Below are 16,831 nucleotides of genomic sequence, written 5' to 3'. Positions count from 1 at the left end.
AAAAAAAAAAAAAACTGTTAAAATTGAATAAATATAAATAAAACAATAAGTATAAATAAATCATATTTATTCCTATGATAGAGCAATTTGATTTTCTTCTTTATTAAGTTTGTTGAAACTTTGTTAATAGATTTGTCCTCCGAGATAGGTGAATTTTGGAATCTGATTACTCTGCCATCAATGAAGGGAAGGAATTGTTGGGAGTGAGGATGTTTGTAGGCAAAAAGGAAAAAGTGATTTTAAGTTTAAAATTTTTCTTGAATGCCCCTTTTATTCAGAGTCACAATTGAATACTGAATTCACTTGTGTGAATTCAAAAGTCATACCTTTTTCTTTCTTATGTGGATGGAAGATTTCACGCAGGGTATAGTATAGTCTGAATGTTTCTGTGCCCCCAAAATTCATATGATATGAATTAATCAAATAGCAACCCTCAGGGTGATGGTATTAGGAGGTGAGGTCTTTGGGTAGGTGATTGGGTCATGAGGGCAGAGCCCTTATAAAAGAGGGCCAAGGGAGCTCAAAGGCCTCTTCCGCCATGTGAGGACACAGCAAGAAGCCTCAGTTCTGTGAACCAAGAAATAGGATCGTACCAAAGAAGCTGCAAGAACCTTGGTCTTGGATTTCCCAGCCTCCAGAACAGGGAGAAAGAAATTTCTGTTCTTTACAAACTACCCAGTTTATAGTATTTTGATATAGCAGCCAGAACAGACTAAGACAGGGTGGATGAGGCATGATTAAGGCTCTATTTTTTCTTTTTTCTTTTTTTTTGAGACAGTGTCTCGTTCTGTCGCCCAGGCTGGAGTGCAGTGGCACCATCTTGGCTCACTGCAAGCTCCGCCTCCTGAGTTCATGCCATTCTCTTGCCTCAGCCTCCCAAGTACCTGGGACTAGAGGCACCCACCACCACGCTTGGCTAATTTTTTATATTTTTAGTAGAGACGGGGTTTCACCGTGTTAGCCAGATTGGTCTCAATCTCCTGACCTCGTGATCCACCTGCCTCGGCCTCCCAAAGTGCTGGGATTACAGGCGTGAGCCACCACACCTGGCTCTATTTTTTTTTAAACCAGCAACAGCATGTGGAAAAAAGGGGGAAAAATGCTCTACTTCATTGTTAATACAGCTCGTGGCTGCCCACCCTCACTTCCCAAAGCTTGTACAAAATTTACCATTAAATTAGTAATCCCCAGACCACAAAAACTGATGGCTTCAGGCCCTGTGGAGTAGCCTCTACAGTTACTGAAATGCACTCATTTCTCTACTCAAACAAGTATTTTAAATTCCTCAGAATTGTTTTAAATATCTGTTCTGCATCTTTGAAACTTCTGAAAACTTCTGTTTTTTAGAGGTCCCATAGATATATAATCCCATATATTGCCTATAAGAGAATGCTCACATCTGTCATGAAGCATCTTCATTTCTCTCCGCCAGACATCGTTTCAAGTTCTGTGAGTAATGTACCTCTGAAAATGAGCTGAAAAACTCTTGGAATCTAGCCTTACAACCTTTTCTTATCATATTTGTGTCTTTCAGAGTGGCTGGCGCTCCAGACCCCTCACCTGGAGTTCCAGGAGGGAGAAACCATCATGCTGAGGTGCCACAGCTGGAAGGACAAGCCTCTGATCAAGGTCACATTCTTCCAGAATGGAATATCCAAGAAATTTTCCTATGTGGATCCCAACTTCTCCATCCCACAAGCAAACCACAGTCACAGTGGTGATTACCACTGCACAGGAAACATAGGCTACACATCATACTCATCCAAACCTGTGACCATCACTGTCCAAGGTATGGGGAATCTGCCAAGATGTAGGGAGGGGAGAAGAGGGGATAGACAAGCGCTAAGGTCACATGGGCCTACACGGAGGTCTGAGAAAGGCCACAGCAGCAAAATTGGGCACTGGAGCAAAGAGGAGTGGTGTGGAGGCCTGGCTAAGTATTGGCTAATGAGCAGGAGTAGGGGCCAGAACTTGGAGCCGTCACCTCCCAGGTGATATGTAGTCAGGCTCTTGTTCCACTTTGAAATGCAGGCCCCAGACTAAAGATGGCAGCGAAGCAGAGCTCCCTCATTGATGCAGAGGTTCCCAAAGCTCCTGGGGATTCCTAAGAGCTGAAGTTTGCCTCGTTTCTTCTCATGGCTCATGTTATAGCCATTCACTCCAGAAAGCCTGGCATGTCATAGTCTGTTCAAGGCTGTGCTCCATAGAGTAATGATGCCTCCAGCTATGCAAGGCTTTGGGCCCACCCTCCCTACTGCCCCCAAGGGCTAAGGGGATTCCTTCCCTCTGCTCCTGCCTGCTCGCCAATGTGCCTTTATTAGTTTGGTGGAGAAACCTGGATAGGCAGGAGGCATAAGTCCAGCCACAGAAACCCTGTGCAGGTGAGGCTGGGGGATGTAGTGAGTCTTGCATTGGTAAGTGACTCAGACACAGAAGAGCTTTGGGTGACAAGCACTAGGACATAGCACTGGAGGAGGTGGGAGATGGGACAAGAAGAATACAAAAGTTGTCATTAAAATAGTAACCCCCATCCTGTCCTAATGTCTGTCTTCCCTAGTGCCCAGCGTGAGCAGCTCTTCACCGATGGGGATCAATGTGGCTGTGGTCACTGGGATTGCTGTAGCGGCCATTGTTGCTGCTGTAGTGGCCTTGATCTACTGCAGGAAAAAGCGGATTTCAGGTTTGTAGCTCCTCCCAGTCCCTTTTGTTATCAGTTTGCATTTGGTCCAGGCCCTAACCCCAGACATTTCCAGAATCCCTCTCTTAGGGCTAGATACGCATTCAGATCTAGGCCCACATTTTATTTATTAGTTCATCCTCAGCAAGAGCACTAATAGGACTCACCTCACAGGGTTGCCATGGGGATGAAAGAGGCTGACGCTCTTACACCAGTGCCTGTCAGGCAGTAACAGCACACAAACAGGGCTGTTGCCATTCTGGAGGAGGTGGTGTGTGAGGGCAGCGCTTACCGAGGGAAAGAGGACTCTCCAGGCACCGGGCCAAGGCAGGGACTGAGGCTGGGTGGGGCTTATATGGGTGTCACGGGGGAGTAGAGAGGGTGCTGCAAGCTGCTGAGAAAGAGAAATAATCCCACTAACACCTCACAAAGCACTTTGCAATTGGTTCATAGCCAGGACCTCAATTACTGACGATAATACAGAGAAACAGAGAGAGACTGAGACACAGAGGTGTTTTTAAAAGGCATAGCAAGCCTCAGACAGATGCCATGAGTGGCCTTTCTGACACTCTTGGGCGTCCCCATGGGTGAGCTGAATTCTGCCTCTGGACCAGCCCTTTTCCAGGTGGGAGCAGCCCCTGAGCAGGGGAGCTGGGGGTGGGAGGACGGGAAGCATCTGCCAGAGGGAAGGCCTGAGCTGGTCCCATCCAACCCTGGCCCTGGTCCTTGGTCCTAAGGACTCAGGCCCTACCCCCTAATCCTACTAACCTCCTATGTGCCCCTCCCAGCTCTCCCAGGAAACCCTGAGTGCAGGGAAATGGGAGAGACCCTCCCTGAGAAACCAGGTAAGTACAGGGTTGTCTCAGGGATTCAGTGATGGCTCACCAGGGCTGCCCGCTGGACCAGAGCCAGCCAGAAGGGGCTTGTGCGAGTTCAGCTGGGAGCCAGGGAGGGAGCAGCGGTGAGAGGATGGCCAGGGCTCAAATCACTTGGTCAGCTCTGAGTCTGATTTCTGGGCCTAAAGAGGACCTCTCTGGGGATGAGAAGAGAAATACCAGTCCCAGATAGAGAGGGCTGTGTTCAAATTTCTGGGACCAGGAATCTGGGGATATTTCCAGAGCAGGAAATCAGAGATACTTTGGTCTTTCCGTGGAGCTTTGGCAGAGCTGGCAAAGGAGAGGGCTAGGGGCTGTAAGACTGAGGCCAATCAGATGCGGGAGGCAGGATTCTAAAGGGAAAGGAGGAGGAGGCCTGAAAACCCCTCGATTTGCTGAGGAATCTGTCTCTGTGAAGGGATGGGGTGGAGTGGCCAGGCTCAGCTGTCTGTGGAATGCTAAGAGGAGGTTTGGGCTTGAGAAAATTCCTGGGGACTAGGGGCACAAGTGGGCTCTACTCTGTGGGCAAAGCTTGGTTCCGATGCACTCAAGGTTGACTGAATTTTGGCCTGGTTCTGCCCCCATCACACAGTGGAGCCTTGAGCCAGTCAGTCTCCCTGATGGGGTTCAGTCTGCTCACTGAGGAAATGAGTGGGTGACTGGGGTGACCTCTCAGGTCTTCTAGGTCTGACATTCAGGTGGGAGTATGTAAAGGAACTTCCAGGAGGATGCCAGGCAACTTCCAGACTGTAAGTAAAGTCAGAGCACAAAGGAAACCAGGCTTTCTCTGGGGGCTTCCATGACAGTAGGAACAGGCAGGAAAAAGAGGCTGTCAAAGACCCCAACTCAGATGGCTGGAGTATGATTCAGAGCAGAGTCAACAGATTTGAGAGCTTGAGCAAAATATCACTCGTCCAGCTGTGCTTGCAGCAAGGTCACGTGTCCGCTGGCCAGGCCCAGTGGGGACAGGGGCCTGTGTTCACACCAGGGCCAAAGCAGATCTGGAAAAAACAAAGTCCGAGCAACTGAATTCTCCGTCTTGTTGTGTGGTTCTGTCTACACTGGCATAAGCACATTTCACAAGGCAGTTTTGCAGCCAGGCATTGGTGCTGCATAAACGGGTTTTTAAAAATCCTTTCCCAAAAGGCAGAGCTGGGTTGCTGGAATTGTTGGGGAATGTATTAGAACGGGATTTCAGAATGTGGTTTGCTGCAGTAAAGACTCTCTGTGTTCAGGGGGTAAGAGACTAGATACATTGTGTCAGACGCCTCCTACCTTCCTGAGAAATGCTGCTTTGCAGATACTGAGGCTGCTTTTCACACTGGCAAAGTCAGTTTATGACAAAAACATGAGGAAATTAGGTGTGTTTTGGAAAGTGCTTCCCTCTCTCCCTTTCTCCCTCCCTGCCTCTCTTTTCTCTCTCTTGTTACTTTCTCACTCTGTCTTCCTTTTTAATGCCATGGAGTACTTACTATATTCTTCAAAGTTCCAACAAAGATGCACGACATTTGGACAATGTGGAAATGGCCCTCAGCCTTCTCTCCCTGATGTGGTCAGCAAAAACCTGGACTTTACTTCACTCTGATGCTGAACACCCCTCCTGTACCTCTTCCCCAATATCTCAGATCCCCAAGCTGTCTGGTTTGCTTCTAGGAAAGCTCAGCAATTCCCTGAAAAGAGTGTGGCCCAAGTGACTGCTTCTCTCCACCAGTGTGTCTTGTGGGGAAGGCTGTGGCTGGGTGACCCCAAGGGTGGGAACATGAGACCATATTTACTTAGCCCTTGGCCTTACAGGACTGTGTCAAGGGGTCAGCAGTCCTTGCCTTGAGTCTGGTTATGATTTTGCAGCCTCAGCATCAGCAAGGGCTGGCCCTTTTCAACAGCAGTGCCCTGGCTAATCTTTTTCTTTTTCCCCACAGCCAATTCCACTGATCCTGTGAAGGCTGCCCAATTTGAGGTGAGTAATCCCAGTCATCTCCTTTTCCACCTCCCCCATCCCTTCTCCCCTGTTTCCTCTCTTTTTGCCTTTGTTAATGCAAAATTAAAATGGAGACTGGGCCTGAAAACTCCTGAGCAAACAAAGCCACCCAGGCCTTAGAAATAGCCTTATCATTGCTTAAACTGCAAACATAAGTGAAACTCAAGTTGGATTGTAACTAAAAATAGGTAATACTTAACTTGGATCATTTCTGGTAAATGTTTATGTTAGACAGAAATAAGATTTAACTCTAGCCAATTGTAAGCAGACAACTAACATAACTATGTGACTAAGAACACGTTAGTAAGGTACCCCACCCAAAAGACAATTATGTAACTGCAAACCTATCAAATTTCTGTATTTTACTTCCACATTTTCCCAATTAATACTTGTCTCTGATTTTCTGTCATTAAGACACTAGACCTCTTTTGATTTAGTGTCACCCAATTCATGAATTGCTTCTTACTCAAATGAACTCTTTAAAATTTTATTGTGCCTTAGATTTTTCTTTAACAGTTTGGCATCAGAAGTAGGATATAAAGTAGACTCTCCCCCAGATATCCCTAAGAGCAATGGATAACCAGGCATAGGTACCCATTGAGCCCACTGTGTTCACTGGTTTCTTACTGCATTTGTGAGTCACTAGGTAAGTCCCTCTCAGATATCAGGCTTGCAACTGTGTCCTGAGCTCTCTGAGCTTATTTCAGTAATTTTATTTCTCATTTGATTCAGCGGTTAATCTGGGTGTTTGACAAGTTCATCTGTTTTCAACAGGAACTACACTAGGTCCAGTACAGTGTACTAGTTTCCAGACAAGGTCTGCTTTCTGGATTGGGATCCAGAGGTCAAATTGGGTATTTGACAGATTGAACTAGGTGTTCAACAGAAACTGAACTGGGGGTCCAATTGGAGTCCTCAGGTAGGTAAATTTCAGAAGGGCAAGATATTATGACTTTGTCAGAATGTACAGCGTCTGGGACTCCTCCATCTGAAACACAGTGATTTTTTATGTTCAGATAATATGGGCCCAGAACCTGTGACTTTCTAGAGAAATAGGTGTGCCTTACCACAGATGACTTAGAATTGCAATGGTCACAGTGAGGATGTTTAAATCTAGAAAAAATTGTTCATTTAAGGGATGTATTGGGAAAAAATGAGATCCCAAATGTCTCAGAAACAATGATAAACATTTTTGATTGGTATGTAAAGGTTTCTAAAAGAATGATTTTAAAAATAGTCTCTCAGTAAATCTCTACAATGTGCTAATAAGAAATTATTCTTTGCTTGCTTTTTCCATCTGAACCTACTCAATGCTAACCTCCTTAAAAAATTAGATCCTCAAATGAGCCAGGAGCATCTATAACAACTAAATTTAACTCTTGTTATTGCACAAATGAACTATTATAAAAGCAACCACTAAGGCTAAAAAGAATAAAGACTAATTGGAACTAGGCCAGATAAACTAGATGTCTCCTTAGTCAGTCATTTAAAATTTAATCCACAGTCTCATTAAGATTGACTCCTAATAATAGGTGAAAATGCCCCAAAATTCCTTATTGGAGAAAGCTTAATACCCTTTCTCTGGGTCTTTGAGGTGTGTAAATGTTTTTAAAACACAAGCTTCAGCGAAATGACTCATCAAAAAGAAAAAAAAAGGAGGAACTTTTTAGAAACAAACTGGCAAAAGAAAAATCTTAATAGTCCTCTCCACAAATATCAATAAAAAGTGTCAGCCATCTGAACAGCTAACTTTAACTCCCAGAAGCTGGATCCAACTAATTAGTTTTATATTATTGTACCTGGCACATGGCTAAAATTTCAGAACAAAAGCCATGAATTTCTGTTTGCATCTTTCTGTATGTTTATGTATATCTACACATATGTATGCTATTTGTACATACTATTATTCTGCCTCCAGAAGGTATTTATTAGAAACAGTATTAAAGGAACTCAATTAGCCTAGAGAAAAATAAGCACTTGTATAAATTACATATTTTGTCAGAAAAAAGAACTTTGCCAAAATGCTTTTCAACTTCATATTACCTGAGTAATCTTTAGTAAATAAGAATATTGGTATTAATGAAAGTGAATATTCTACCTATTTACCCAAATAAGCTCTTGTTGTCTCCTACAAAATTTGTAAAAAAAAAAAAATACCTTGAGATGACAGGTAGTTGGTTTTGTTTAATGTTATGTTTGCCACTTTAACTGTGTTAAATGAAATGACAGGTATTCATTAAATATCTACACCATTTCCAGATAAGACAAACTACTAAAACAAAAATAAAAAAGTGTTCCACTTATCTTTTTCTGTCTACCTGATTGTTTCAGAATTTGGAAACTCTTATTAAGTATTTTCATTTTCAATCTGGGTATTTGCATAGGTTCAATAAGAATCTGTTCTCTTTGTAACAGGACATAATTGGGCAAGTCCTTGGCTTGGCTTCTTAGCCTAGAGAGGCTTTTAAAGGTCTAATCTGAGATTTCTCAATTACTAGATAGTTTTTAAAAACTAAAGTTGACTGATACAAAGTCAGTAAAGTGTCTTGGATATCACCAAAGCTCTGGCTAAAATATATTTTAAAATTACTATTTTTATTATACCCATATAAATAATCAGGTCAAATTTAATGAAACTAGATTTATTTTTGCAAAAAAGTTAACTTTGATTTTTGGTAAAAATGGAAAATAAAAATATTTTTCTCCAGAATAAAAAAGATTATATTTTAGTAGAAAACTATGGTGCATCCATTGTCAAATTCTAGGCCTGTTCATTTTCTTTGAAGTTTTACTATCTCCCTATAAACTGGATTGACTCCTGATATTTTGTTTTTTAGTTCCACTAAAAACTAAAACTGCCTTTTTCCAAAGCTCTACAAACTGAAACTGGTGACTTTAAGCTTCAGAAAAATCACTACAACAGAGCATGTATGCCTTAATGCCAATCTTAATGCCATTCTTAATGCCTGCTGCTATGTGGGTCACTCAGAGAGTGTACCAGAATATTTAATGAAATAACCAGAGACATTCAAATTGCAAACCAGTAAAGCACATCACATTGCAGCTGCCATCTTCAGTCTACCATTTAAACTTGCCTCAAATTCACATCTAGAAATTGTTTCACCTAGCTGCCCTCTAAACTCAAAAACTAAGATCATAATTTGCTCCAAATATTAACTCTGTTTTTTTAATAGAATAATACCCTGAATTCCTTTCAAGCAATACAATCTATAATGAGTAAGTTAGCCTCAATAGCACCCCAAAATAGAAGTTCTTGATATCTTAACGCTTAACAAGGAAGAGCTTGTGTTCCTACTGATGTCAAAAGAAATGCTTAAAGATCTCAGTTGGCTTTTTGGTGATTCTAGAACTGGGCAACACTTGCCTCCTTAAATTAGAATAAGGTTTCCAATGAGTTACAGCAGAGGAGATTGACTTCATAGACAGAGAATGGTCTGAAGAAAGAAACAAAGAATTTAAAGTGGATTGGCTATTTTAAAGCTGGTTAAAGTTGCAAAAGACAGAATGGGAAACAGAATAATAAATAACTGGTTGGTTAACATCAGGTTACTTTTTTGTAAGGATGCCAATTGAAACTGGCCTGTTTGCGAAATTAGGTTTTTAGGTTATTAGGTTATTATCTCTCTCTCCTGATTTTTCCAAAGGCCAGATAACAATGTAGTTTCTGTTTGGCAACTTGAAGCTTTATCATGGGTGATTCCATTTTGATTTTTAGTCTGTTCTGTTTGGGCCTAGTGCAGGAGCTTAGTGCAAAACAATAACCTCCTAAAATTTAAAAGACTTTAAAGAACAAATGTGAGTTTTTCATCAGATAATATTTATTTGTATTCATTAATTTATTCAATTGGTTAAGTCTTGGCTCCCGAGAATCTTTGCTCAGAGGAATTTTTCAATCTTTGGCTATTATTCTCCTTGTAGTTATTGTATTTACCTCCCCGGTGTATTGAATTATCCTATGGGTTTTAAATGCTTTCCTGCAGGCACTTGGACGTCAAACGATTGCCATCAGAAAGAAACAACTTGAAGAAACCAACAATGACTATGAAACAGCTGACGGGGGCTACATGACTCTGAACCCCAGGGCACCTACTGATGATGATAAAAACATCTACCTGACTCTTCCTCCCAACAACTATGTCAACAGTAATAACTAAGAGTAATGTTATGCCATGTGGTCACACTCTCAGCTTGCTGAGTGGGATGACAAAAAGAGGGGAATTGTTAAAGGAAAATTTAAATGGAGACTGGAAAAATTCCTGAGCAAACAAAACCACCTGGCCCTTAGAAATAGCTTTAACTGGCCGAGCGCGGTGGCTCAAGCCTGTAATCCCAGCACTTTGGGAGGCCGAGACGGGCGGATCACGAGGTCAGGAGATCGAGACCATCCTGGCTAACACGGTGAAACCCCGTCTCTACTAAAAACTACAAAAAACTAGCCAGGCGAGGTGGCGGCGCCTGTACCCGGGTACCCGGGAGGCTGAGGCAGGAGAATGGTCTAAACCCGGGAGGCGGAGCTTGCAGTGAGCTGAGATCTGGCCACAGCACTCCAGCCTGGGTGACAGAGTGAGACTCCGTCTCAAAAAAAAAAAAAAAGAAAGAAAGAAATAGCTTTAACTTTGCTTAAACTAGAAACATAAGCAAAACTTCACTGGGGTCACACTACAAGCATAAGCAAAACTTAACTTGGATCATTTCTGCTAAATCCTTATGTTAGAAATAAGACAACCCCAGCCAATCATAAGCAGCCTACTAACATACATCTGTCTAGGGACTTTCTAACAAGATACCCACCTCCAAAAACAATTATGTAATTGAAAACCAATCAAATGTCTTTATTTTGCTTTCACATTTCCCCAATAAATACTTGCCTGTGACATTTTGCCACTGGAACACTAAACTTCATGAATTGCTTCTTACTCAAATAACTTTTTAAAAGTATATTGTGCCTCAGATTTTTCCTTTAACATCTTTTTTTTTGGAGACAGAGTCTCAATCTGTTACCCAGGCTGGAGTGCAGTGGTGCTATCTTGGCTCACTGCAAACCTGCCTCCCAGGTTTAAGCAATTCTCATGCCTCAGCCTCCCAGTAGCTGGGATTACAGGCATGTGCCATCACACCCAGCTAATTTTTGTATTTTGTATTTTTATTTTTTTTAGTAGAGACGGGGTTTTGCCATGTTGGCCAGGCTGGTCTCAAACTTCTGGCCTCAAGTGATCTGTCCGCCTCGGCCTCCCAAAGTGCTGGGATGGCCAGCATCAGCCACCATGCCCGCCCTCTTTAACATCGTCTTTACTATGCCCTCTCTGTGGATCCCTACTGCTGGTTTCTGCCTTCTTCATGCTGAGAGTAAAACCACCTATTCACTGCTTATGCAGTTGGAAGCTCCAGAAAAACAAACAGCCCAATTACCAGCACCACATTAGGTCTCCATTGTTTTGCCTTGGGATTTGAGAAGAGAATTAGAGAGGCGAGGATCTGGTATTTCCTGGACTAAATTCCCTTTGAGGAAGACGAAGGGATGCTGCAGTTCCAAAAGAGAAGGACTCTTCCAGAGTCACTACCTGAGTCCCGAAGCTCCCTGTCCTGAAAGCCACAGACAATATGGTCCCAAATGACCGACTGCACCTTCTGTGCCTCAGCCCTTCTTGACATCAAGAATCTTCTGTTCCACATCCACACAGCCAATACAATTAATCAAACCACTGTTATTAACAGATATAGCAACAAGAGAAATGCTTATGTTACAGGTTACATGAGAACAATCATGTAAGTCTATATGATTTCAGAAATGTTAAAATAGACTAACCTCTAACAACAAATTAAAAGTGATTGTTTCAAGGTGATACAATTATTGATGACCTATTTTATTTTTCTATAATGATCATATATTACTTTTGTAATAAAACATTATAACCAAAACATTCTGTTTACCTTTTCAGGGCTCTATTGATTGGGGTGTAGACTGAACTATCTGGGGTCTGTTTCTTTTTGGTGATGAAAATCTTGAGAAGGTAGTAATGGATAAGATGTGGGAGGAGAGATGGGGATTTGGAGTGTAGGGTGAGTGCCCCTCTTCTTAAAACTGAATACTTTTCTTCTAATGAACTTGTATTCTTGTTTCCATGTCTTCTTCCCTTTCCTTCTATGGCAAATAAAACACTCACTTTGTTTTGGAACACAAGTTCTCAGAAAGGCAAACTTCAGATGAGTTGTCAGTGGAGATTGCTGACTTCCTGCACTGCTATTTTCCCAATGTAGTTACCAGAAGGATGTGACCTTCTCAGAGAAGCCATTCCAGGCAGATTAGAAACATGACCAACAGTCTCCTTGATGGTTTGGTGAGTGCCCTTAAAGAGCCTTCCATTTTCCTGGGACGCAGCATCACTGTGCAAAATTTTTTTGCATTTGAAAAGTAGCAGCTGCTTCTGTTGGATAGTTTACATCGATTTTTAAGGAGGCTATGGAGCTTCCACCTACCCTTTAGCTTCCAGACTCTATTTATTAGTCTGTTCTCAGGTTGCTGTGAAGAAATAACCTGAGACTGGGTAATTTATAAAGAAAAGAGGGTTAATTGACTCACAGTTCCTCATTGCTGGGGAGGCCTCAGGAAACTTACAATCACGGCAGAAGGCAAAGGAGAAGCAGGCACCTTCTTTACATGGTAGCAGGACGGAGTGAGTGCAAGCGGGGAAGGTGCCAGATGCTTATAAGCTCTCGTGCGACTCACTCACTATTATGAGAACAGCATGGGGAAAACTGCCCCCATAATCCAGTTACCTCCACCTGGTCCCACCTTCAACACATGGGGATTATGGGGATGACAAGACGAGATTTTGGGTGGAGGCACAGCCAAACCATATCACCCTAGACAGAGGCTCCTCAAATATACAAAACCTTATTAAATCTTGCTTTTACATTAAAATGCACCCAGCGATCTGACTGCTTCCCCGTATTCTACTCCTACCACCTGATCCAAGCCACCATTATTTCTCACTTGGATTACTGCAATAGCCTCCTGACTGGCCTCCCTGCACTCACCCTTGCCATCCTATAGTCTATTCTCACCACAACAGCTGTTGTGATCTTTTAAAAATATGTGTCGTATTTGTCACTTCTTTTCTCAAAATCATATACTATCTTCCCCTTGCACTTGGAGTAAAGGCTAGAGCCTTTGCAATGCTCTGCAAGATGCTACAGGATCTTGCTCTTCACTCTCTCTGACCTCACCTCCTACTGCTTTTCCTTGCTTGTCTTTGGTCACTCTTGCTCTTCCTTGAACATGCCAGTTATACTTCTGCCCAGAGCCTATGTTATTTCCTGTTTCTGGAATGTTCTTATAGACCCACATTATGCCTCATTATGTCCTTTAGGTCTTTACTCACATGTCACCTTATCAGTGAGGTCTCCTTGATCATTCAGTATAACCCGTCTGCCCTCCCATACTCTTAATGTCCCTTTCCTTCTTCATTTTTCTCCATTGTACTTATTACTACTGATGTGCTATTAATATATGTTTACTGTTTGTTTTGTGTCTGACTTCCCCACTCCTCTCATTAGAATGTGAGCTCCAGGAGAAGCCTTTGTCTGTTTTGTTCACTGTCACATACTCAGAGCCCAGGTCAGTATCTGGTGCATGGTAAAGCACTTAATAAATATGTGTGGAATGAGTAAATTCTTTGACATTTGAAATCAAAGACTTTTAAACTGGAAAGTCCTTAGAAACAATGTAGTCCAATCTCTTCATTTTAAAACGGAGGAAGCTGTGGCCCAGACAGGTGAAATGACTTGTTCGAGGGCAAACAGGTAGTAGATGTCACTGACCTTTATATATACACAGTTTGGATTATACTATAAATTTTGTTCTATAGTGAAATAGTTTGGCTGTGGCCCTACCCAAATATCATCTTGAATTCCCACAACACATGGGAGGGACCCAGTGGAAAGTAACTGAATCATGGGGCAGGTCTTTCCCATGCTTTTCTTGTGATAGTGAGTAAGTCTCATGAGATCTGATGGTTTTAAAAAGGGGAGTTTCCCCACACAGGCTCTCTCTTGTCTGCCACCATGTGAGATGTGACTTTCACCTTTTGCCGTGATTGTGAGGCCTCCCCAGCCACGTGGAACTATAAGTCCATTAAACCTTTCTTTTGTAAATTGCCCAGTCTCAGGCATGTCTTTATTAGCAGTGTGAGAATGGGCTAACACATACAACTTGCTTTTTTTTGTACTCAATATTGAGTCGTGAGCATTGCACCACTTTACCATGTCTATTCAAGTCATTACTTTAAGGTCAGTTCTATTTTTAAAGCTACTCAAACCAAGCTACTAAACATAAGTGGATATATTTAAGTGTATGTATAAAATTTGTACTAGGCCAACTGTGGTGGCTCATGCCTGTAATCCCAGAGCCGTGGAAGGTGGAGGTGGGATTGATTGAGCCTAGGAGTTCAAGGCTGCAGTGAGCTGGGATTGCATCACTGTACTCCAGCCTGGGGATCAGAGCAGGAACCAGAAAAAAAAAAAACTAAAATGAAACAAACAAAAAAACCCCAACAACCCTGCAGTGACTCTTTTACAAAAAACAAACAAGCAAACAAAACCAAAACTGTACTGCATGCATAAGCTCCCCTGTGCTATGTTTGAACCACTCTGAAGAGATCAATTAAAAAGAAGTGACATTGGAAGCATGCCTGTGTGATGCTGTGGTAACATTCATAGGCTGCATTAGGGCCATACCTGTAACTCTTGCAGGTGAGTGGGTAAGTGGGGTTTTGAGGTGGCTAGGGGCTGGAAGAGGTTAGAAGAGTCCACACAAGAGAATCCCTTAACAAGCCAGGGCATAGACCCCCTGGCTGGGCCAGCTTTTCCCTGCTGAGGTGAAGACCCATCTCTTGCAGACTGTCAGCAAATGTCTTGACTCTGGCATCCAGCTGTGACCAGCTTAGACACTCAGAGTGAGTGAATTTAAAGCCGACAGCTTATTTCCCTCTTGGAGTTATGAAATAGGTTACTTCTTTTCGACGACAGTTTGATTTTCCACTGTGGAAGTCATATATTGCCCATTTCTTTAAACATTCCTTTTTTTTTCTGGACTGATCACCTTACCAGTACAGCTGATCTCTCAAGCAGCAAATTCTACTAGCTGTCACTGGTGCTCTCACAGAGAGGACTGACCAAGAAACCCAGCCCAGGAACAGTACTGACCTTTACTTCTGGACTCCTGCCTCTCTCTTAAAAGGTCTCTTGAACTTCCTAGTGGGTTCTAACCTGTCAAAGGAGAAAATAGCCACCTATGGAGTAAGGGTTTTTAGTTTCTCTTTTTACAAATGGAAGTTTCCTTTGAATCAGGCAAGTAACATTAAATAAAAGCCAACTTTTAAGTTTCTCTAATACACTGCTAAATTATTTTTTTTTTTTTTTTTTTTATTATACTTTAAGTTCTAGGGTACATGTGCATAGCGTGCAGGTTTGTTACATATGTATACTTGTGCCATGTTGGTGTGCTGCACCCATCAACTCGTCAGCACCCATCAATTCGTCATTTATATCAGGTATAACTCCCAGTGCAATCCCTCCACCCTCCCCCCTCCCCATGATAGGCCCCGATGTGTGATGTTCCCCTTCCTGAGTCCAACTGATGTCATTGTTCAGTTCCCACCTATGAGTGAGAACATGCGGTGTTTGGTTTTCTGTTCTTGTGATAGTTTGCTAAGAATGATGGTTTCCAGCTGCATCCATGTCCCTACAAAGGATGCAAACTCATCCTTTTTTATGGCTGCATAGTATTCCATGGTGTATATGTGCCACATTTTCTTAATCCAGTCTGTCACTGATGGACATTTGGGTTGATTCCAAGTCTTTGCTATTGTGAATAGTGCCGCAATAAACATACGTGTGCATGTGTCTTTACAGCAGCATGATTTATAATCCTTTGGGTATATACCCAGTAGTGGGATGGCTGGGTCATATGGTACATCTAGATCTAGATCCTTGAGGAATCGCCATACTGTTTTCCATAATGGTTGAACTAGTTTACAATCCCACCAACAGTGTAAAAGTGTTCCTATTTCTCCACATCCTCTCCAGCACCTGTTGTTTCCTGACTTTTGAATGATTGCCATTCTAACTGGTGTGAGACGGTATCTCATTTACACTGCTAAATTATAACACCAGAATATACCACATACGCTCCAGCTGGCAGCCATTACAGTTGCCACCCTTGTTACTATAGTGGTGAGTATGTCTGTCTGTCATGCTTGAGAGAGGGGTTCGATTCCCTGACGGGGAGGTCAGGGAAAATTGTGTGAGCATTTTGTCAACCTTCAGAAGTCTCAGAAATGTCTTTGTTTTGGCTTTCAGTAGAAATCCGAACACCAGATGATCTGAATGGAATGTTCTGGATTAAAGAAAGTGGGAAATGGCCTCAATTCACAAAGTCACAGCCTGATAGAAACCAGTGTGACTTTACTGCCCAGTGAACCCATCTCGTCCTCCAGCATTTAGGGCGTAGGTCGGACTAGTGCCTGTAGTAGTTTACTCTCCACCTGAGTCCTGGTCTCTGACTCAGAACCCACTTAGGCCACAGAGAAAAACGCACACTGGGCCTCTCCACTGGGCCTCTGGAGAGGAGGGTCCTCGGTGATACAAACGCTGGGGAGAACATGAGGGACATCCCGACCATACACTGCGTCCTCCTTTCCTGGGTGTTGCATTCTCTCTTGGGCTGAGTGGCAAGGTCTCTCCCGAGTCCTAGGGCCACAGCACGATCACCTCTCCTTTGAGGTGGGATCACCTCTCCTTTGAGGAAAGTGGTAAAGGAGGGAGAACAAAACTGGAGGAGCCTAAACTCTTCGGCCACGTGGTTTAATTTATTCAAGAGTCATTATACTTAGATGAGAAAAGTAGCCGAAATGAATACAGAAAACGAAGTGTGCATTGGCCGGGAATCGAACCCGGGCCTCCCGCGTGGCAGGCGAGAATTCTACCACTGAACCACCAATGCTACTAGCAGTGAAATGGCATGCAGTATCATTTCTTAAAGCTCGGTATCACCCCTTAAGGCTCACTATCTCTGGCCATTCAGGAAGGAATCAGGCAGCGTCTTAAATCGCGCTTTGGAAAATATTTTGTTCAAGATAAAACTGTTTTAAGATATATACATCATCCTGGCGAACACGGTGAAACCCCGTCTCTCCTAAAAAAAAATACAAAAAACTAGCCGGGCGAGGTGGTGGGCGCCTGTAGTCCCAGCTACTCCGGAGGCTGAGGCAGGAGAATGGC

At 42.9% G+C, this 16,831-nt stretch overlaps 1 protein-coding gene and 1 non-coding gene across 4 annotated transcripts in view; one reads left to right on the top strand and one right to left on the bottom strand.

Moving 5' to 3' along the window:
• The window catches only part of FCGR2A (Fc fragment of IgG, low affinity IIa, receptor (CD32)), a 13,292-nt gene extending 3,449 nt beyond the window's left edge, over window positions 1-9,843 (top strand). For 2 of the 3 annotated variants that reach the window (XM_011953007.1, XM_011953006.1), the window contains exons 4-7: window positions 1,535-1,789; window positions 2,558-2,680; window positions 5,472-5,509; window positions 9,532-9,843. In XM_011953007.1, the coding sequence (XP_011808397.1) occupies window positions 1,535-1,789; window positions 2,558-2,680; window positions 5,472-5,509; window positions 9,532-9,705 (590 nt within the window). In that variant the 3' untranslated portion in view covers window positions 9,706-9,843. The remainder of the gene's footprint in view (window positions 1-1,534; window positions 1,790-2,557; window positions 2,681-5,471; window positions 5,510-9,531) is intronic. The other variant, XM_011953008.1, reaches the window with a different exon arrangement.
• Window positions 9,844-16,482: 6,639 nt separating this feature from the next.
• TRNAG-GCC lies at window positions 16,483-16,553 on the bottom strand. Its single transcript has one exon. It is a non-coding gene; the product is annotated as a tRNA-Gly (tRNA).
• Between the last annotated feature and the right edge of the window lie 278 nt (window positions 16,554-16,831).

The sequence above is a fragment of the Colobus angolensis genome, unplaced genomic scaffold (assembly GCF_000951035.1).
Source record: "Colobus angolensis palliatus isolate OR3802 unplaced genomic scaffold, Cang.pa_1.0 Scaffold354, whole genome shotgun sequence".
Classification (NCBI taxonomy): domain Eukaryota; kingdom Metazoa; phylum Chordata; class Mammalia; order Primates; family Cercopithecidae; genus Colobus; species Colobus angolensis.
The sequence above is the reverse complement of the archived record's forward strand: the minus strand, read 5'-3'. Positions and strand labels throughout refer to the sequence as shown.